Below are 23,576 nucleotides of genomic sequence, written 5' to 3'. Positions count from 1 at the left end.
AAGTGTGTGGTTAAAAATAGACTTCACAGTACTACAGAGATATCATTTAAATATATATATATACACACACACATTTCTTTTTCCTTTAAAAGTCTAAATGTGCATAAAACGGTTTTCTTTCCTAGAAAAGGGTAAAATTGGAGACTTACCTTGGTCCAATCCCAGGATGCAAGGACAGCTGTGATGCTGGCAACTCCAGGAGTTCCCCCTGCTGTGCTGCTTTACACTCTGCCTCTCCCCGGCCCTATGGTGCTCTCAAGAGCTGCTGGAGGTATTTGCAATAAAATGCCATGTTTTGCCCTAATTTATATTTGCAACATGAAAAAATATGTCTTTTGATGAAAAATTATGTTCTTTCTTTGAACCAAAATTAACTCATCAGTCTGAAAGGCCTTAGAGCAAGATATTTATAGCCATTAAATCCTTTTCCTTTGTCGGTGCAGCCTTAGAAACATCAGACAGGAAGGAGGCAAAACATCTGTGTTGGTTTTGATTTGTTTAATACTCGAGTGAAAAAGTGTAAAATCACAAAGCTTATCCCACCACACAAAAAACAAAACGCAGTTTCATTGCAATGACCAAACCCACGAGCTGCCTGCAAGGTGTCACAGAGCTGACACCAACCAACAGAGCTCCACATCCTGCCCTCTCCTGGAACACCTGCTGCTCCCCAGCACCAGCCAGCACAGCTCTCGCTGGCTCACACACCTCTTCGTGTTCTGTGCTCTATTTGCTTTCTAGACCAGTGGTTTGCACACTTGGATATCAGTGCTCCACTTCTGATCTACATCAGCACATAGTGTTACCCCCTCCCAAATAACTAATTCTATTTTAAAAGCATTTTGTTTAATCTGAACGCAGCAAAGTTCTTATTTATATTTAATGAAAAGCATAACTGGTATGAGTGAGCTTCAGAAGGACATGCTGCTGACTGAGGTTCTGCCACCAATCCCTCCAGCCACAGAATTCCCATGCAAAAGTGATCCTGTGGGGTGAGTTACCACTGCAGACATCAGGTTACCTTTGCTCTCACTAGTGCTGTGTGTACCTACAGCCCCACTGCACATCAGCCTTTAGGCCTGCAGGATGCCACTGCTCACTGAAATACAGCTTGCTGTCTGAAGGTAGAAATATCCAAAAGTTATTTTGTCAAAATGTCTCAGGTTAATGAGAACTAAGTGGAAAATGGGCTGCTCATTTCAAAACATTTTTAAAGCTTAAGCCCTTCTAAGCTTAAGACAGCTTTGTTTTCCCAGCCTGAAAGTGTCCATGTGAAGGAACTGTGCATATCTTTTTAGTGTCAGGCTAATGCACACTTCCAGTTCTCTACAATAAACTACTTTTCCAAAAATTGATTAAAACACTGAACTTAAATAGAACTAAAGTGCTCTGAACAAATTTTTCCCTCCAGACAATCAAAACAGAAATGTATCTTGGTGTAACCTGCTGCGTCTGACAGTGATGTGCAAAGGAATTTCTAGAGCTGTTGCCTCAGTGCAAACAATACAACAACACTGAGTTTTTAAATTATTTTTCTTTTATCCTTCAGTGCTAAGGCCACCTACATTTTGTGATTCACCTGCTCCTCAGTGGTTTATTCCCTCACCTGATCTGAGTCCTCAGAGCAGCTGAAGATAAACAGAACAGAGTCTTGGTACTGTTGTTCCCAAGGACCACGTCTGCCAAATATCCCACAAGGTATAAATAAATGGGTTTGACATTGTAAGTAGCTTTTTGTTGGTTGCTAAACATTTTTTCTGCAGATATTCTTCTATCTGTTTTGCAAAGAACGGTGAATTCTCTGTAGAGGATTTACCATTTCAGCCTAGAATAAAATTTCAAGAAAACTAACACTGATTAATTTTTACCTCCGTTACTTACTATGGACTTGACTTCTTCCTTTAGAGTTATTTAATACTTGAAGTGCAGAACCTGCCTGCTTGCAGTTAGGCATCTAGCTGGAAAATTCTGGCTTATCCATGATTATTAAACACAGAGATGTTGCCATCTTTAAAATCATATGGACAACTAAGGAAACAAAAGTACAGGATGAGAAAGTATTACATTCAATAACACCCTGTTTATAAACATAAGCATAAGATCTTTTTTGAGCACATATGAGTAATTTTGAAAAAATATTATCTCTTACACTGTGAACAGTATAAATAAGCTTAGATACATGCCTTTAGTGCTTCTACACAATTCAGTTTCCTATTCATTTTCCAGCTGTTGGTGGCACTTCCAATTTCAACAAATGATTTCATACAAGATGAGGAAAACATTCAGAAAATTCTGCAGTGCAGACAAACCTCATGAGTTAATCTTTCTAACATTAAACACATTTCTACAGTCTCAAACTTAGTTACTAAGGCACACAAGGATTAATCTGTCCCATATGTGACACAGCAGGAGGATATGTCAGTCAGCACAGAGCTCCTCCTCAGCTTTGCATTTACATTCAGAGTACAAAGCAGCAGCAGCCAGATCTGGAAAATCTAGCTCTGTTAATAGTAAGGCATCAGAAAAGTGAGTAGTCATGCCAGACTAAGATAGTTTAACTGGAGTCTAATATGGATCAGCACACACAAAACTAGGCTTACATAACCACAGGGGAAAAACTGGGAATGAGCACCCACTGGGCTGGCACAGCAAAGCCACCCCGAGCCAGGTGCGGGCCAGGGAGTGAGTGAGAGAGTGTGTGTGTGTCTGTGTCTGTGTCTGTGTGTGCATGAGTGAGTGTGTGTGTGCAGAAACAGCAGCCTCTCCCCTGTCCATGTTACTCCTCCCATGTGCCCAGTATGGTATTTCTTGCCCCAGGCACAGGAATATTTCAGCTGCTATTCTGGCTCCTGCCAGCACTGCCCAGGTCTGCCCTGTCAGCAGTGCTGAGTCTGAGCTCAGCTTGGAAATCACTCAATTATAAAGTTAAATAATATCCTTATTCAACCAATGTGCAAACCAACTGAAATTAGCTCATTTTCAGATGATATATGTAGAAGGCAACTTTGGCCTTAGGCATGTGTTACATTCAGAGGAAAAAACCAAACTCAGATCTCAGGGTGGGTTTGCAGGGTGAGGGACTGAAAAGGGAATCTCATTTGTAAACACAGAAAGGATCATGTGGGAATGAGCTGACACACAATGATCATAAGTGTCATCAATGCCATTTGTACAAGTTCCCTTCTAACAGGACACACATCAGCTAATTTCACTGTGTTAAGAAATTAGGCACTATGTCATCATGCTTGACACTTCACACTTACCTTTAGCAATACCTCCTATCAAGGTAACCCAAATACTACAAAATAAGTTGAGGTTCCTACTGTACCCAGCCCCTGAGTCTGGGAGGAGCTCTCCTTACCTCAGTGGGAATAGTATCCAGTCTGTTTCCTAAATTTGTTTTCTTTTTAGAGATATTAAATGTACTAACCATAAAATTCACTATTTCTCAGCAGGAATACTGTGAGAAACTCTTGCTTCAGAGTTACCTCTCTTCTGCACTGCATTCCAGCTATGCAAATAATATCACTGTTGTCAGTTCTTGCTATGCTTAGTTTGATCCCACAGGATCATATTTAATTTTATAGCTGTAATAACTGTCTCTTAAAATGTATTCATTAGGTATTGCATAGAAGTACACAGAAATTGAACTACTACCACTCTTATTAGTCTCACATTCTGTTAGATTTGTGGTTAGTAGCTCAAGTTTTAAATAGAATTGCATAGTAGTATTTTAGTAACCAAGTACAATACAGTATTGAGAAAAAAATTAATTTGTATAATCCTATTCAAGCACACACTCAATAATTGATGTGCTATAAAAGAAACAAAAACACAGAATCCTTTGAATTCCCCAGTAGCAAATTCCCATTTCTATGGGTGGAAAAATCTGAAAATCTTAGACACAGATCTCTGAGGAAAAAAATATTAATAGCATGATCTCTCTCAAAAATAAAATTTCTAATAAAATAGTGTGCTGAATGGAGGCTTAGATTCAATACTTCTCACTCCACTATTAATAATCTAATAGTTTGAGTGTTTCCCCATCCCTTTTTTTCTCTTTAAAAAAAGGATAATAAAAAATATGTATAAACAAATTGTTAAGTAGGCTTCATTAAAGAGTCCTTTCAGAACCACTGTCCATCATTATCATCATCTTCCTCCTCCTCGTGGTCCAGGTACAGAAAAGCAACTTTCTTTCCTTCAGAAGTCTCTGACCTTTGGTCGACCGTTCTTTGCAACTGCACAGTTTTATCAAAAAATGACTGTTCCCCCACCTTTTCACCATGATCTTGGGAAAAACTGGAGAGGACATAGCCACTTCTGGTGTTTTCATTTTCTGAAGAGTGGTCACTCTGAACTGTGACCTGTGACTGACTCGCAGAAGGGTCTTGCACTGTAGATATTCCACCCATATTGGAAACATCCATCTGAAAAGTGTAAGATGTTTCCTTGGATCCTACTTTAATATGCCTTACAGACCTGTTGCTCTCAGATGACTCTTCTGTTTGTGAAAGATCTTCCACCGTTCCAGAAACAGGTTTTGTAAAGATTATTTGCTCAGTGTGAGTTTCTACAGGACTTATCTTAACGTGTCTGAAAGACCTTGAGCCTCCTGAAAGAGTGTGGTCTTCCAGTTCCCTGATTTCCGTGTGCTCAGAGCCGGGCCCGTGGTAGATGATCTTCTCAGCTGTCATGAACTCTTGGGGCCCCAACTGAACGTGTCTGACTGAACTTTCTGTCTGGGAGAAGTCTCTGGCGCCACTGACCTCCACCTTACCGGAGATGGGCCCTTCAAAGATCATGTGCTCAGTATGAACCTCTTTTGGGCCTATTCTGAAGTGCCTTATTGAACTGCTGACACCCCCAGACCCTTCTGCCTGAGAAAGGTCACCTGAGCTGTTGAGTGCCAGAGAGTCCGAGACAGAGCCTTCAAAAGAGACTTCTTCAGTTATTTGCCTTGATCCTACTGTGACACGCCTTGTGGACCTGTTGAAGTCTGTTGTAAAGTTCTGGGAAAGATTCCCAGAATCAATCTCTTCTATGGTTGTAGTAAAAGGGCCTGTACAAACCACTTGTTCTGTGGTCTGGATTTCCTTGGGGCCCAGTTTGAAATGCCTCACAGACTGGCTGAATTCTGACAACCCCTCTGTCTGAACAAGATCTTCTGCAGCACTGAGCTCCAGTGTTTCAGTGCCAGGCCCTTCATAGATGACCTGCTCAAACCTCTGCACTTCTGCTGGGCCAACCCTGATATGCCTCATGGATTTGGTCTCACCAGCTGCTTGTGCGGAGTGAGAGACTTCTCCATAATCTGCTGCTTCCAAAACCGAACCGTCATAAATCACTCTCTCGGTGGTGTGATACCCTGAGCCGCCACTGCGCCTCGTCGTGGAGGAGTTATAGATCTCTTGATCAGCCAAGGGAGTGTATTGATCACTGTGAGAGGAAACATCTGCTTCTATGTTGCTTCTACCATCAGCTCTCTCTGAGCTCTCTTTCTTCAGGGAGTGTATCGTTTGCTTCTCCTTCTCACTTGTGATGAGGTCACCAAGCTGAGATACATCAAATTCATCAGTGTTGAGGGTCTGTGACAGACTGACTTCAGCAACAATTGTCACCAGGCCGCCCTCCTCCTTTTGATCAACTTTCTTGATATCAAATTCTAAGTTACTAGCATCAACTTTGTTTTCCTTTGTTAATGCAAACAGCTCCTCTTTCACACTCTCTGGGAGGCTGCCCTCCAGCTGCTCCAGAGCTTCCTTCAGCTGGTGTTTAGGGTCCTTGGTCTCCTTGGATAAGAGCCCTTTAATGGAAGTCTGAAATTCTGGGGGAATTTTAATTTCTTTTTCAATAACAACAGATTCAACGTGTGATGATTCACCTTCGGGATGCTCTTTTAAAATATGGGCACTTGCTTCCTCCCCTACCACTTTATAGGTTTCCTCTGGAGAGCTCAGCCCTTCCTCTCTCTTACTTTGTGTGCCTTGCAAAAATTCATCTTGCCAAGAATATTTAATGGTTGATTCTTCTTCAATATGAATTTGCCCATATACTGAGTCATCGTCTTTTTCACTAATTATAGGGTGATCATCAGGAACAGATACAAAATATTTTTGTTCAATAGGTGAGTCATCTTCCTCAGTTACTTCTTCCACACGAGTGAAACTCTCATGGCGCGGCTTCTTCTTTTTAACATCTTCGTAAGTGAATGTGACGTTTTGTTCCTCCTCTCCGTAACGTCTCTCTCTCTCAGGGAATGAATCCTCCACTTCCTCTACTTCAAAAGGTGTTGAAAAATCTGTCCTTTCATCCGTGGCATAATCCAGTGGCTCCTCCACAATCTCCACGTTAACAGACACATTCTTTCCCCCCTCGCTTCCTTTCAGGCCCTGGTGTACTATATCCTCTATCTCCTCTTTGGAAGGAGTCCCCTCCACACCCTCTCGGATCACTTTTCTGACCTCCTGGTTTGACAGACGTCCTAAGTCACCTTCCTCAGAAATATCTATGTCTTCTTGAACTTGCGATTGCACTGTGATCTCAGTCTTTACTTTCCCTTCATCTGGTTGTTCTTTCTTATTGAAATAGGTCACTTTGGTGTCTGTTGATGTCTGTGAACTGGAAGACTGTGTAAAACTTTTAAGAATGTCAGCAACAATATTCTCTGCTATATTTTCAGTTGGCAGAGTTCCCATTTTATGACTCCCATCACTAATTTGCTCTTCACCTTCCAGCCTGGATTCTGCTTCTGAAATCCTCACTTGGTGAGTTTCAGAGGACTTAGTTACATGGTCATCTGTTTCTCTTCCTGTGGAAGTCTTAACACCTTGTACCCTTATTTCTTTATGTCTCTCAGATCCTTTGTCAGGAGCAGGCCTTTCGAGACTGATTGGTATCTCAATGACATCGTTGCTTCTTGATTCTGAGGTCACACTTGTATCTTTTTTAGTTGATTCACTTCTCAAACTTCTTGCATTAGAAATATCACTCGCTGTTACCTTCTGGTTCACTTCCTCACGGATGTATGTTCTCTGCTCAGTCCTCCTTCCAAAGTCAACACTTTCTTCTGTAAAAGATTTCTCATCTGTTTTCTTTTTCTCATCCTTTGTTTGTTTCTCCAGCTTATCTTTTTCTTTCAGCAGAGATGTTTTCTCTTCAGTTGGTTTGCTGCCTCCTCTTTTTTCTTTGAACGTGGTCCGGGTTTCAGTTATAGTTTCTTCATATTTAGATGGTTTTGCATTGGTAATCAGCTCATAAGCTGGAAATTTAGTGAAGCCTGGTTTTGTTCTTGTATTTTCTGCATCAGTCTTGTGGTCCTTGTCTGATCTTTCAGCACGTGTTGATTCTTTTGAAAAAGATACTGTGGATGAAGTTGTAACCTCTGTTTTCTTCCCTTCTGGAATTGTCTTTTGCTGCGTTTCAGTCTTTTTCCAACCACTGTAGGCTGGAGTAAATGTTCTTAATTCTTTGTGGTCTGTCACAATCCTTTCATCCCTTGTAACAGCTGCTGAAGGGCGGTATGTTGAACCAAGGACATCTCTTGCAGAAGTCCTTCCAGCAGTGGTGGCCTGTGCTGCAGCCTGTGTGGAGTGAGCCGAGTAATGTGCAGAGCTGCTCAGGTTTGTCACTGGCATCCTGTGCCTCGTGTCAGGGATCCTGGGAGCTGGGGCAGCTTTATGTCTATTCCTCTCTTGATAAGTAGAGTAAATATCAGTGTAGTTATATGAAGTGTTTATAATATCTGCAAAAAGAGCACAGGTGACCAAACATTAAAATAATGGCTTGTATCTAAAATAATATCAAATAGAAGGCATGAACGAAGAAACTGTCCTACATTTCTTGAAATAGTGCCTTCATTTTCAGTGGAGCTTTGTCAAGGCATTCCTGTAGGCTTTGCATGATAATTAACCCTATGCATAAATTACATTAAGCTGAAAGCAAAGCTTTTTGCTAAGTCGCAAGATCTTGCTAATGTTGCGTGTTGTGAACTACTGGGTATTGTGCCATTTGTTTAAGAATTACACCTTTTGATGTTCACTTACAACTTCTTATTCAATAATCTATGCTGATATCCCAGGCTGGGTGTTTCACTTCATTACTTTAATTTTCTCAGAAGAAACTTCTCCAAGAAGTTCCTCAGTTCCTATTGGGCATTAATAGCACACCTGTCACTACATACTGGAAACTGCAAACACAACCCTTTGTAGCCACAAGATACAACAAGGGAAAGAGATAAAGAACCTAAAAAATTAATAAAGTGTATCAGGAATGTCTGACGAAGACCAACCAGTACTGCACCACTCACATCTCCTACTCCTCAAATCTGGCCACACCTCCTCTGGCTTTTGGTAGTGTCTCCTGTATTATTTCTGGTAATTATTCCTGTAATTCCTTCTATGCTCTGTGAATATGCTAGAGCATTGTCTGCAGGAGTACAGGCCAATCCAGATCCAACCTGTGCCAGGACAAGCTGTGCTAACAATTTAACAGCACAGGCAAACCTGGGTGAGCATTTGAGCCCAGGCCTGTGTTTTTTTAGTTTACTGCTAAAGACACAGCCTTAAAACCACTTCTAGGAGTAGTATTGATGCTACTCTGCTGATTCTAGGCCCAGACAGTGTTAAACTCAGTATTATGGAGACTAACTTTGCTACCATTAACAATGGCCACAGCAGTGAGATTGAAGGTCCATCTTATCCAGAATCCTGTTTACAGGGACCAGGAGTGGATACACAGGGAAGAGTTCAAGAACAGGGCAAGTAAACAGTGATACTTCCCTCGTGTACTCTCACAGCCTCCAGAGATTTGCAGCTCCTAAGATAGAAATAGTATCTTTATGTTTAGTAAGTCTTTGATTTGTCTTTCATTGCTCTGCTAAAATATGTCTTTAAACTCGCGTTTTAACACTCAAAATGCTTCAGGATGATGAATTCCAGGACTTCACCTACACGTTTTGTTAACCACCTCTTGCTTTACACTTCAAAACTCTCTTAAGAAGACCTGTGGGCATCCCAAAGTTCTTGAGAGCTATGAAATACCATTCCCTACTTACTTTCTCCACTCAAGTAATGATTTTTATAAATTATCTCATATAGAATAGCAGTATGTTGATTTTAAATATTAACACTCAAAATGAATTCAATATTCAGTCTGCAATACACTCATTAAAGTATTCTTCAGGAATACTATAACACAATCATTTCTAGTTATATTTGATTTCATTCAAAATTAATTTTTTAACATTCATATTTTACCTTGAGGCAATTTCCCTGCGAGCTGTTCTCTCCATGTAATAATCCACTGGTTGCTCTCCCCTTCTAACAAAGCTCTGCAAAACACACAAAATGCATTCCATTAAAATACTGGAAAGGATAAGCATAATATTTAACATTTATTAGTCTTAAGACACTGAAACAATTATCCTGCAGTTGGGTCAGATCCTGAGTGGTTTTCACATCCCAAGTTTTTATTACTGGGAATGAGAAATCCTTGGCATCTTCCAGACTCTTAGTTTGCAGAGCCAGTTCCTGAGCACAGAGCAATAACCTTGCAGGTGACAACAGCAGACACAGGTTTAGATCAGACCTTCCAGATCAGCTTCTGGCATGGACAAGATCCACTGATTGCCACTGTGGAACTACACAAGCTGGGAATTTTTCCCACAGTAATGATCTTATATAACAATGCTAAGAAAAAACAAAGCCACACAAAACTTAACAAATACTGGGTAAAACCTTCTCAGAGAAACACGTGGAGATCACAGAATGGTTTGGGTTGGAAAGGACCTTAAAGCCCAGCTTGTTCCACCCCCTGCCACAGACAGGGACACCTTCCACTATCCCTTCTTCCTCCAAGCCCTGTCCAGCCTGGCCCTGGGCACTTCCAGGGATGGGGCAGCCACAGCCTCCCTGCTCAGAGCAGGGTGGTGAAGGTGGTGTTGCAGTGTGATATGGGAACTGTTACAGCCAAGATTTGCAAGTTCTATCCTTGTCAAATGAAGAGTGAAGGAAAGTATTACTTCTATTGGCAAATGCTGGAGGAAACAACTTACAGTGTTAAATTAACTGTTCTTAGTTCCTGTTCAACTGGAAATCAGCACAACACACTTTCCAGCTGGGAAAATGCCCTGTGACCCAAGCTGTCTGGTTTCTTCTGATGACATCTGTTTGTCCCCCCTGTTCCTGAACCCTCCTCCTTCTTTACAGGGACACTCCAACAGCTTCTGTAATCCCAGGAAGGCAGCACTGGGACAACAGCCTGGAAATTCTATGTCAGGTTCCATCCACATGCAAGAGAATGTCACAGTCAGTAACTCTGGTGTGGTTTTATGTTCCCCTGTGTTGGCAAGTTACCGTTTCATCCCCGTGGTTTGGGGAATGCCAGATGTTCTGCACTGATAACACACAGCTGCACCATCAGAGCTGTCAGGACTGAGGCTGGAGGGCTGTGATAGCCAGGGCTGCTGACCCTGGGGGTGCTGCAACCACCTCAGGACTGGGACATAAGCACCACTGCTGGGCATTCAGGTCACATTTCAGCAGGTGTTTCAAATATCACCTGCACATTTCACACTTCCCATGGCTCACCACTTTGGAATTTTTATGCTTCTCTTGGTTTCTCACTGCCTCTGCACTCAGTGGGACAGTTCTAAATATCACTAGCAAGGTTTTTCTCTGCCATCATGGATTTGTTTGGGTTCAGAAGAAGTGTCAGGTTAGAATCACCTGACATATTTACAGGTCACTTCCCCCTTAAAACAGGCCCAGCTGGACACCTTTCCTTCTACTTCATTAGTCAAAAAAACCCCAAAACAAAACAGAAAAACCAAAACAGTAAAAGCAATTTATCTTCCTCCACGTCCAGAGAAGCTTTATAGGAACTAGATGACTTCAACATGTATAATGTTCCCAAGACCAACCATCTGCTCTGTGAAGCCAGAGAGTGCCAAACAAATCACTGACAGTGGTGACGCTGCAGAAACCCCTCCAGGGGCTGGCAGTGCAAGTGTTAACCATGACGAGGGAAACCAGGAATGTGGGCAGTCTGACTAAGGACTTCTGGCTGCTGCTAAAACAACAGTTGTTCAGTTGCTGCAGCAACCTATGAAGTCACTAAAAATAAGTTCCAAGAGGTAACTGTATATGGCAAAGGGCAGCAGCCCACAGAAAGGCTGGATCTGAAATAATACTACTGAAAGTGAGAGGCAAAGCTTCACAAAACCTCTGCAAAACTGGACAGTGAGTCAGTGTTTTACTGTACACAGCTCGTACTGTGTATGTCCTCAACTTATCAGAAAACCAAGGGAATGTTAAACTGAGTTTGGCTTCATAAACTGGCCTGAGAGGGGCAGTGTAATGTACTGAGCACTGGCTTGGCAGCCAAAAAACTCAGGTTATGTTTCTCAGCTTGACCATTACTTGAGTTTATGCAAGTCATTTTTCTTCTCTGTTCCTTTGTATCCTTCCCTAATAGTAATGATTTAAACTACAACCTCTTGGTGGTGAGGTCTGCTTTTCAACTTGATTTAAACTGCCTGAAGAATAGGGTGTTAACTGTATGAACTGTTATGTAATAACAAAAAACCATTCATCTAAGTAGCACTGTTGTAAAAAATAACCATGTCAGCCACTCCTGGAAATCGATCCCAACTGAAATGTACCCATGTTGTGTTTGCACTAAGTTTAAGTGTTACCAGTAAATAATCCAACTGCACCTTTAACTCATCTCATTATTAATGTCATTTATCTAAAGTTAGCAGTGACACACTCGTCAGCCTGTGCTGGATGACAACAGAAATAACCAGTCCATGAAAGCAGGAGGAGGAGATAAACTGGTTGGGGTGGGGAGAGGGAACTTAAAAAAGAAAAGGAAACAGAGCAAATGTTGTCATGGTCATTTACCACAGCAAGGACTTCGTTTCAACTACAGAAACACAAAATCTCAGATGGCAGCAGGTGGCCAGCAGGCTATAAAAATTCATCCTCTCCATCCTGGGTATTTACTAAGCAGTTACAGAAAACATTTCTCCAGGAAGTGCAATGGAAGAAACATTTTTAGGGGTCAAGGCCACTCCAGATCTTTTTTCCATCCCAGGATGGGAGGTCAAGGAGTGTGAAGGCAGCAGGTAATTGCATGTTAAATTCCCTGGATGTAGAAAATTCTGAGTGTTCTAAAAATAAAACCAGTACAGGGACAGGACATATTGGATGGTGCAAGTTATGAAGAGGAAATAATGACACTGATAGAAAAGGCTGTGGTGAGGAGCTGAGGAGGCCTTACTGATGATGATGATGACGATTTAATGAGAGGAAGGCATGGAAAGGGTCAGAAGTGTGGATGCAGAAACACAACTGGAGGATTGGAAAGTGTCTTCAGAAGTCCTGACAATGACCATGAAAGAAAACAGGAAAAACAAAAAAAAAAAAACACCACCACCAACAACAACAAAAAAAAAAAAAAAAAAAAAAAAGGAAAAACCCCAAACTTGTGTAGCCTCAGGTGCTTCAGAATGCAGGGTGGTAACTAGAACAGAACACCTGGACAGTAAGATCTCAAAGTAATGTCTTTTACCCTTCACCAACAACATATTTTAGAGAGGACAGAAACCCTTCTTGACCTGTCGGATGAGTCTCTGAGCAGCCTCTGCTGTGTGACGGGAAGAAGCTTCTGATAACTAAGGAGAAAGACCTGAGTGTAATTCTGGTCCTGGGCAGTTTTTCTATCTCCTTTTAAAACCAGGAGTCTTAGACAGTGACTAATTCATCACTTCTTATTGGGAACAAAACTGAAGCATAGTCTAAGTAGCTGTGGTTTCGCAGGGTTCCAACAGCACAGAACAAAAGTGCAAGGCACTTGATAAATGTTTACTTCAACAGTGGTGCAAAGGGATTAGGAATGAAGATTCCCATAAGGTGTAACTTCACAAAGCCACACAAGACACATATTTCACTTCCTGAGGGAGTGCCAGCTCCCAGGGCAGGAAGGGTGAGAGGAGGCAGGGAGGAAGCACACTTGAACCTTAGGGAAGGGTGTTCCTCACAACAAAGACCCTTATTCCCACTCCAGGAGCAATGGTGACTAATGGAAAGGACCAAGTTTATAACAGAACTGTCGGAGTTGTAAAACAAAGAGAAAACACAAGGTGGGAGGTACAAAGAAAGCTCCAAGAAGACCAGCTACCACACCCTTAACCTCTAATGTCAGAAGCAGAGGAAATGCCAGGGCCCCATGGAAAGTTCGGGATGTTGAACTCAGTGTGAAGAGGGGCCTCTTGTTTCCAGAATGCATAGGCAAGGGTAGATGCCACATCCCCAGTGAAAACAAACCCAGGCTGGTGCACATCCCCTGTTCTCCACAGGCAAAATGACCTGGGAGAGGAACACGATTTGGAAAAGTTCATAGAATGAGCTGCCCAGAATTCTCCTACTGGAGAGCTTAGTGACTGGACCCATAGTGATTCCCTCCCTCAGCAGGGTTCACAAAGGCATACAGTAAAGAAGGAATTATTTTCTTGAATGAAGGGAGAATAAGAAAAAAAGAATAACAGGCAAACTGCATAAATGCAAAAACACAGAACAATCACTTTTCAGTTTCTGATATTCTAAAATAATTTTGTTTGCAGGCATTACACAACATGCATTCTGATCTGTAGCAAGGCCCATTCTCTGTTTTCATCTGCAGATCTTTTCCATTAGATGGATGCTCATCTGTGTGCTGACCTTTGCCTTGCCAAGGCCATCAGTGATACAAGTTGAATTTACAGCTATCAGATGAAGAAACCCTACAGGTTAAGGAGCTTCTTATTCAGACAACAAAAACCTGCTGTTGGTAATGCTGAATTGTTCTCCTTTCATTAACCAGGGCTGGGAATCCTTAGACAAACCAATAATGCTCAGATAATCAGTGATACAACTCTGGAGAAGTTCCAGAATTTCATGGGCTTACAAGGATTTCAAACAACTGAATTATCTGGGCATTATCATTCCTGGTTCTGGATGAATACTAATCATCGAAACAACCCTGGTAATTCTGTGATTGTGACAGTGCTAATCCCATTTCACAGATGAATAAACCAAGGGAGAAAGTAAAAGTCAACAAAGTCAGAAGAATCATGTTTTAGCAAAGTTAATAAAGGATCATGACTGGCTACCATTTCCACAGTTTCTCCTCTACTAGCAATGCTTTTCAAGGATCACAGGGATCCCACTCCACCACCAAACACCCAGGTACTGTTGCCCACCAAGTGACTGCAAACTCTTTGTTCCACATCCTGCTTGTGGTCTCATTTCATCAAGAAACCAGCCGTGGTCTGTGCCTCCTGGCAGGCAATTCTCAAGGCATCTTGACCAGACTGGTTTTGCTTATTGTTGGATGACAGACATTCTTTGCTCACTAATCTTTATCAACCTACTCAGAAGTTACTCTTACAAGCTTCTCATATTTTCATTATTCCTTTGCTTAATAAGAATTGCACATCTCTGCATTTGAAGATCAGTATCTCAATGAAATTTGTTGAAAATACTGTGCTAGTTGTACAAAAAACATGATCTTTACAATAAGGAAGTATTTTTCTCCAGTTCATCAGATTGGGGTTGTTTGGGATTTTTTCCCTTCCAGATCAGTTTTATGGCACTTGCCAACTGATACATCCCAACTCCCCAGACAGGAGAATGACTCTGGTTTTTCAACCCCACAGCTGCCAAGAGGCCAGAGGGATAGACAGTCCTGAAGATTCATGAGCAGAGATGTTTGGTGTTACCTCCCACTTGATCCAAACATGTTTTCATAACAAATCAAGGATGGAGAAAGCCACAATTTAATCAAGCAGACTTTTCTGTCCTACAGCTGAAGCAAGACTGGAGCACTCATTGCTTACATCGATGCTGCAGGTGGCCACTAATCAACATATTTAAACAATGCAATGTAAGTGGACAGATGGCAACTACACAACCTCAGGTTTTATGGATGTCAGTTTAGGGTTATTGGCTCCTCAGCTGGTACTCAAATATTGCCCCAACCAGTCACATCAATGTGACATCCACTTGACCAGGACTACAAAGGCTTCTTACAAATCACTATATTTGTACAAAGTTAATGGGATTCATGTGGATTATATTTGCTTTAGAGTCCTGAGACTCCCAAAGTAGCTGTCTATATATGCTGGAAGGAGAATGAATGGGGCTCCCACATCCATAAAAAGGGATTTAAATTATCCTCCAATTAGACAATAAAGTGTGACCACAACTCTTACCTGTAGGTTTCAATTTCCAGGATGAGTCCTGCCTTCACCTGCAGTAGTTCTTGATAGTCCTTCAGGTAATCAGTGATTGACATGGTCAGGAACTGCTTTTCCTCTTCCAGGGCATCAATTATCCTCTAAACAGAAATAGTGATCTTTAATTTTGAACTAATGTAAAAAAATCTGTACACTTGAATGCCTAATAACTTAAAACTTTTAATTAAGGAAGTATAACCTGAGAGAACAATGACTGTCCCATCACTTCAAAAAGCAGAACAAATCCCCTCTATAACCTCCCCATATCCAGCTGAAATACATCATTACTGAGGCAGAGCTTTATGCTACAGTTCATTTTATGCCTTACTAAGACAGTTAAATATTCCAATAAAACCCATTCAGATGCCCTGTACTAAAGTTATTAAGTATCCATAGCAAGGAAAATACACTCCTTTATCAATGTGACCTAAATATGCCTCATATTGTCATTTTAAGAGCACAGATGGACATGCTTAAATCCTACCTGAGACCAGAAATTTCAGCAATTGCTTTGTCACGAGAACTTCATTGGTATTTTCAGTCCCACAGATGTGTGGGCCCAAACCAGTTGGGGAATTCTAGAACGTGGAGATATTCACAGTCCCCAGAAGGTTAAGGATGAACCTCCACTGGTTCCTTAAATTTTCCTGCAGTATTTGGACCCCTGCTTCGAGGTTCACACAGCTCTGTCCCAACTGCTACTACTCCAAAGATAGACAAGGGATTGCTCATTTTCATCCTGATAACCAAATAGGACCTTGTACAATACAACTAAATATATAAGGTTATATATATTTGTACTAAATGGCGTAAGAAAGAAAAAAATGTAGAAAGTGCTTAAATCAGTCTCCTATAAAGGGTAAATTGCCATTTATATATATCTCTATACTAAACATAACCTTTGCTAACTAAAATGCTATAGGATGGCACTTTGTTCTGAGGACTTGAAAGACAGAAATTAAACCTTAAAGGCTCAATTTTGTTTTGTTCACATCACTCTGCACTATGCAGGGACACTGAAATGCTATTTACAGAGCAGAACCTCACGTTCAACACTGAACAGGAATTCATGACAGTGTATTTTAGTTTACATCCTAATAAATGCTTTGCAATACAAACTGGAAAATCAAGGAAAACCTTAGTCTTAAAAAATCCAAAATAATTCGTTTATATGCAGCAGGTGTTCAAGTACCACAGTATAAGCAATAGCATAAAAATGAAGATACAGCAGGGACTCCCCAGGCCAGTTAATGCCAGTATGATGTGCAAAGCAGAAGTAAGGTCTGAGAACTAAGACTACAGTGCTGGCACATGAATAGTTTTTTTAGGGTTTTTTAAGTAAAAAGAAAGCTCTCTGAAGGAAGCTGCCCTGTATCTTCATATACATGGGGGTACAGCTCTCTATATCAGGTTAATCCGTTTCTTTATTTGCCTTTGCAGCTGTTGTTGAATGTTTACACTGATGTTTTGCTTGACACAACAAACCTTGCCTAAAGCTCCATTTTATGGCAGAAGGTAAATCCTGTCTGGACATCTGAACCTCCCAAGAGGCTCTGTAGACCCCAGTGGAAGTCCCACCCTGTATGGCCACACAGCCAGAGCCACTGACCTTTAGAGCCCTGAGGTAACAGACCCGCTCCAGAACCGACACAATGGAAAATCCCAAGGTGAGAAGGGAAGAAAAGGGCCAGGCTCTGCCCTTAAGAGGGAAAGGCAACAATGGGCAGGGAGCTGACAGGACCAGGAGCGGGCAAAGGGAGCAAAGACAACAGACAGGGTCTCTGTGGAACCAACCCTTAAGAGCTCTGATACAAAAATTAAGTGATTCAGGTGTTTCTTGCCTCCCTGACTAAACAGAGACTGAGCGATACATGTGCATGCACATGTTACAAAAGAGCTTCACAGTGCTGCAGTCCCAGAAAAATCCATACAGGAAATGTATACACTGGACAACAGAGTGTAGGGAGCTCTGGAATACTGGGGATGTTCCAACCTATCTGAAAACACAGGAACTTCAGCTCTGGAGGCTGGGTTGGAAAAGCCACTCAGATTCTGCCCATTGGATTTGGAGAGCCCTCTGGATCCAAAAGTTTGAGTTAATGGTTTCCATAAGGGCTACATAACTCAGCCAGCTGTGCTGTAGTTCCAGAGGAATTCATTCCACCAGGAGCAGACACTGTATGGATGGGATGGCAGACAGCCAGTCCAGCCCTCCAGTCACTGCTGCTTAAACACAAAGCACAGGACAATTGCTCCCAAGTCCTCTTTCCAACCATGCCAAAAGGTACATAAACCACTTTGGCAAAGTTTAGGAGACTCCAAACCAACAGGCTCATTTTGCAAAGGGTAACCTGTGCCGTGGCAGCAGCATTGGCTCCACACAGGACTCTCTTGGAAAGCTTTGCTTCTCAGCCCCATCAATCCCAGTCCCCCAGGCCCCAGGGATGTCCTGCTAAAACTAAGGAACAGAAGAGGAACTATTTTCTCACCCTTCACATGTTCCTTTCCAGGCAGCAGTGGGAAATTTTATAAGGGCAATAGGGGGGAAAGAATTTCCTTGGGTTGTCCAAGCTGTACCTACTGAGGGAATCAGGAGAGGGTTCCAGGCTCCAGCCCTTTCCATCTGGTACTATTTACTGATCCCAAAACTCATTCAGTGGCTCAGCAGGGGAGGAACTAACACTGCACTTGGCTGGCAAGAAACTGGGGCACAGAAAAATGCACATGACATATTGACATAAAATGTTCATTTGACAAAAAGGTTTTCTGCTCTGGAGCTCACAACACTGATGCAGGAACTGATCCTAAATCCAGTGTGTCACTGGGAAATACCTGCCTCATTTCAGAGCAGCAGGATGCTCCACGGATGTTTTTACATCCAAAACACACAGTGTTTTCAAATCTCCAGGAGATTTTGCATAAGTTTTCTCATAGCAGAAATTATGGAAGTAAAAGACCTACTGAGTTCATCCCTTTAGCACTCAGGACCAGGGAGAATTTTCCAAGCAGTGTATGATTTACAGCTTGCCTGGTTCAGCTAAATTATAACTCCAAATACTTATTTCTATTTAACACTGCTGAAAGCTTCAGTGAGGGTAAGGGCAGTGCAGGAGGCAAAGATGGACATATAAGGCAACTAGATGATATATGGAAAATCTGAATAAATCCATTTGCCATTTCAGCTGCAATGAACAATAATCACTTGACTTTAATCTGCACATACATATCATTTCTATGTGACACTCTACAATAAATAAGCATGGAATAGATGCTCTTTAAAGAGCAGTTCAAAACCCATGCTGAACATACTTAAACCACCGTAAGAAATGAGTGAGGGGACAAAGCTTTGATCACAAAAACAAAACCTGAAACAGCTGCTTGTACATATTCCATCATTTTTCTTCCTGGATGTGAGCAAAAGGTTTTATTTCTCATGTACAGGAGACTGACCACTGAGAAAGGCCTTTCTCATGGGAAACCAAACATTTTAAATATAAAACCACTCAGAAGTAATAAACCTTGTGACATCTTTGAATGTATCCCTAGATACTATTTAATTTCTGGTGAAAATGGTAAGACAGCTCACATGCTTTCATGTTTTCAAAGCACTTTCATGTTCTTCTTGTATTACTAAGATTTGAAGCTATTTTTCTTGTAATAGCCAAAGCACACCAAATACTTGTGAGAATAAAAGAGAAGTTTGTTATGTTGGTATCAAAATAACAATCCATTTCAGAGCATTGAATCAGGACAACTCAACTCACTAATTTTGATTATCTGACTTGTACAACAGGTTGCTCCACTTGCTCTTCTGAGTAAAATTCCTTAAAAGTACAACCAGACACAGACACTAAAACAGCTTGTTGAGCCGAAAGAGTTAAATAAAAGCCATTCTAACTGGCTTCAGAAAAAACACTTGCAGCAGGGATAGTGAGCTATACAAAATGCTCTCTTAAACCTGTACTCAAAGGTTCTCAGTTTGAGCAATGAGGACTGAAGATCAATGACACCTTCATTATAGATCCCTAACAACAAAAACAGCAAGGAGGCCGTATTTTGGAAATCAAAGTAACTTTAAATATTTGTGGGCTTATGTCTATCTATATAAACTTACACACCTAAAAGAAACAGGGAAAAAATGAAGAGGTTTTTTGCTTCTTGACATTTTCACCTGACTGTTGGATAGAATTAATTAATGAGAGATTTACATATGCCTTCTTCTAAAGCTTTGGAAATGTTTATGTACATGATTGGAGGAATGAATTGTCCTGTCAAAAATAGAAAAAGCCCGTATTTATAATTTAAGAGCCTTTGGAATTACTTCTTACATACCTAATCTGTCTCAGTTCACAGCATCTGCAAACTATGCAACTTCCAAACAATCCAGCAGAGAACAGAAACCAGACACGCTCAGAGCAACAGCTCCCAGTCCCTTCCCAGCTGCCAACATCTCCATAAGCTACTGGGCTGCTGGACACCAAGTGGCCACTGGCACTCGGGGCCAGGCAAACACCGCTCTCCAGCAGGCTGTTAATAAAGGGTCTAACAAGGAACAAAAGAAATGGAGCCCTCGGTAAAAGGACCGATGGGCTGCATGATCTAATCTGTGCTCTCCACGCCGGGTTTGATGAGCGGATATTTCACTGTTCCGGCAGTTGCTGATCCCTTCCCACGCTCATCGTTCCACCAAATGTCACACTGAGAGCAAACAAGCCCTCGGCTACAGATGCTGTTTGACCACACCAACATCCGCCTCGAACAGGTACCTGCCACCTACAGGCTCCAAGTTTTATTTAAAAAAAGATTCTCACTGCTCAGTGCCCTCAGCACAGTCTTCCTGCCTTTAAACAACCAAGAGTTTTCTTAACTAGTCTGGGGACCCCAAGTTTTTTCCCGAGGCTCAAGGCACACAGGAGTGTGTGCAAAGAAAGGAGAAAACTCAAGTCACTTCTCTGCCTGGGACAGACCATCCTCAAGGGCCAGCTGGATGGGATGGGCCGTGTCCCACCGCACAGGGACTCGGTTCATCTGCTCCCTGTGCCATGTGCTCATGCCAACCCCAGCAGGAGCCCTGGCAAGCCCCGTGTGCCAGCTCCACGCTTTTGGGCACTTGCCGAGGGCAGGCTGGGAAGGGAGCACCTGTCACCAGGATGATGTTCTCAGGGTCACTGTCCCCTTCTGGTCCCCACCCTCCGCACCCAGCTCTCCCCAGACTCCTCGGGGGTTTCCAAAGGGCTCCCGCTCCACACTGAGGAGGGCTCAGCAGCAAAATGCTCATCTGGGCCACCTCCTCTTCCAGCTGGGGAAAACCTGCTGCAGGAGGCAGAGTGGGGTGAGGAACCCGCGGACAGCGCCGAGTCAGAGGGTTCGGCACCTCCCGGAGCAGAGAGTGGGAGCGACTGCGGGGTCTGGGAAACCGGGCTCCCCTCGCAGGATGGGCCAGGACTGAAGGGAAAAGCGAGTGGGAGGGCGGAAGGAATGTCAGGGGAGCCCCAAAACAGGCACCGGGGGGAAGCGGGAGAGGCCCGGGACAGGGGGACATTGCCCCGGGACCGCCACCCACCTGGTACTCCTCCAGCTCGGCGCCGTGGCGGTCCTGCAGGGCCAGCAGCTCCTGCTCCAGCCGCTCCCGCAGCGCGCACAGCTCCTGGCCCTGGCGGTGCAGATCCTCCAGGTGCTGCCGGCACTGCCGGCTCTCCTCCCGCAGCAGCTCCACGTCCTCCCGGCTCCGCTGCGCCTCCTGCTCCTGCAGCCTCTGGAGCTGCTCCTGGTAGCGCAGCAGGGTCTCCCGGCAGCTCTGGCTGAGCAGCAGCTCGTAGGTCTCCTCCAGCTCCTCCAGGCTCAGCCCGGCCAAGGGGGGCGGCAGGGCGGCCAGGTCCAGTCGCAGCTCCCGCATCTCCACCGCCTCCCGCCGCTGCCGCTCCGCCACATGCCGGTGCTCGGCCTGCAGCTCCAGCAGCAGCTCCTCCAGAGCCACGCACTCGCCCCGCAGCCGCTCCAGCAGCGCCTGCTGCCCGGCCAGCTCGGGCTCCAGGCGCCGCCGCATCCCCAGCACCTCCGCGCCCAGCGCCCGCAGCTCCTCCAGCTCCCGCCGCAGCCCGTCCCGCTCCACCTCCGCTTCCAGCTTCGCCCGGCTCAGCTCCTCCAGCTGCATCCGCAGCCAGGCCAGCTCCTGCTCGGGCACCCGCAGCCCGACCAGCTCCTGCTCGCGCAGCTCCGCCAGCTCCCGCGCCAGAAAGCGGTTCTCCTCCTCCAGCTCCCGCACGCGGGCCACGAACACCCGCAGCCGGGAGTTGAGCTCCTGCAGCTCCCTCTTCTCGTCCCATCCCGCTTCCCAGCGCCGCCACATCTTGCCGGGACGGGGGTCGGGGCCGCGCTGGTCCCGGGGCTGCGGGAGCGGCTGGCGCGGGATGCGGGAGAGACCCGGCCCCGCCCACGAGGCCAGACCACGCCCTTTGATCATAGACCACGCCCCAATAGACAGGCCACGCCCCCGACCCGCGCCTCTGCCCTGCGGCGCCCCCTGGCGGGCTCCGGGCGCCTCCCGCAGAATCGTGCGGAGCGGGAACCAGAGCCGGGATCGGGGAGCAAAGCTGGGATCAGGGAGGAAAGCTGGGATCAGGGAACAAAGCCGGGATCAAGGAGCACAGCCAGGCCCAGGGAGCAGAGCTGGGATCAAGGAGCAAAGCTGGCATCAGGGAACAAAGCCGGGCTCGGGGAGCAAAGCTGGGATCAGGGAGCAAAGCCGGGCTCAAGCAGCACATCCAGGCTCAGAGAGCAAAACCCGGCTCGGGGATCCAAGTCCCGCTCAGGGAGTGCCCAGCATCGCTCTCGGCCCCGCACAGGACCTCTCACTGCCGAGGCTCATCCTGCGCTCCCGCCACAGCTCGGCTGTGCTCCCCGGGAGGGATTCAGGTGTTTATCCGGTCTGTGGTCACCTGCGCTGACACCGAACCCGGGCCGGGCTTAAGTTTATACAAAGTGTCAAATGCCACCTCACAACGCTGCTTTTAAGCGGAACACCTCCAAGTTTGACCTGGTGTGGCACTCCTAAACCCGCGCCCAAAGGAAGCTTATCCCACCTCTGGGCTCCGCTGAGCGCATCCCTGTTCCCGCTGCTCCCTCCCTGCTCTGCACCACGGGAGGGCTGCATCCAGCTGGATCCTTCCATTGACTGCGCTGGAAGTGGCTGCACACCAGCAGCGCAGCAAGGAGGCAGTGGAGCATCACACCCTGTATCAGCTACCAAATTAGACAAAAAGACGAAGAGTGACTCATTTCAGCCTTTCTCATCTCCCCAGGCAATTCTTCTCTCCCCCTCCCTCCCAGACACACACGGTTATGTTTCACCCAGTGCTGCAGCACTGGGAGTTTTGCAGAGATTTGCTGCTTCACACGAGGTAGCCACAGCTCCCAGCCCCGTGTTTGGCCCTCAGGACTGCTCCGAACCAAAGCTCTCGCAGGGAAAGGACTGGGGTTTGGCACAAAACTGGGCACAGATGTATGCACTGATCTACTCCGGGCACTGCACCCCTTCCCTGCCCTGTCTCACCCTTCCCAAAGCCCTCCCACACCACCACACCAAGGCCAAATTTCAGCTGCTTCTTTGCTCTCTGCTGACTAAGTTTCTTTCTAATCTCAATAAAGCCTCCAGGATTTGAGCCTGACCAACGCAGATAAATCATTGGCTTTGGCCTAAAAAGTCAGCCAATTTAGCCTTGGCAGATTTGCTCCGTCAGAGGTCACTGAGAAGCCGAGATTTACTAAAGGCACTTGCTTTCTCTTGGCTTTGTGGTCAAAATCAAGTCCCTCGGTGACACTCCAACACCTGCTGTTCTTTTATGAGGGAAACCACTGAGCTTCTGGGAAGAGGTACATTCCTGTGGTTTATGAGGCTTTTTCTCCCTCTGATGTCACTGTTACCCTAAAAACCCCCAAGTGACACTGACAACCACAGAGCAGCATCCCCCCAAGTGAGCCTTGGGGGTTCACTGGGTGTCCAGCCATGTGTCCAGCTCTCAGCTCCTTGTCTTTTCTTACTGACAATTTGACTAATTTCTTGCTGCAACTCTATTGATAGATTTTTATTATTTCATCATTGAAAACAGTAGATACTGAATCTCTGTTTTTAACTCTCTTGAGAAAACACCATAAACCTCTCTGGATTCTGGATGGCTTTCCAGGCTGAGGGATCTACTTCTGCATCACTTGGATATGCTGATGTCTGACAGTTAATCCTGGATCTGCAACTGAGCAAGGAACTTGTGGGCTAAGACGAGGGAAATGCCTGAAATGGGCA

At 44.5% G+C, this 23,576-nt stretch overlaps 1 protein-coding gene across 1 annotated transcript; it reads right to left on the bottom strand.

The window, feature by feature from the left end:
• Positions 1–483: 483 nt before the first annotated feature.
• SYNM (synemin) lies at positions 484–21,690 on the bottom strand. Its single transcript, XM_071568490.1, has 4 exons — positions 20,841–21,690; positions 15,254–15,378; positions 9,258–9,331; positions 484–7,744 (listed from the first exon to the last, which is right to left on the bottom strand). The coding sequence occupies exons 1-4, from the start codon at positions 21,624–21,626 to the stop codon at positions 4,128–4,130; spliced, it is 4,602 nt and encodes a 1,533-aa protein (XP_071424591.1). The 5' UTR covers positions 21,627–21,690; the 3' UTR covers positions 484–4,127.
• Between the last annotated feature and the right edge of the window lie 1,886 nt (positions 21,691–23,576).

This window comes from Pithys albifrons, chromosome 13, assembly GCF_047495875.1.
Source record: "Pithys albifrons albifrons isolate INPA30051 chromosome 13, PitAlb_v1, whole genome shotgun sequence".
NCBI classification, from domain to species: Eukaryota; Metazoa; Chordata; class Aves; order Passeriformes; family Thamnophilidae; genus Pithys; species Pithys albifrons.
This window is presented reverse-complemented; position numbering and strand designations above follow the sequence as displayed.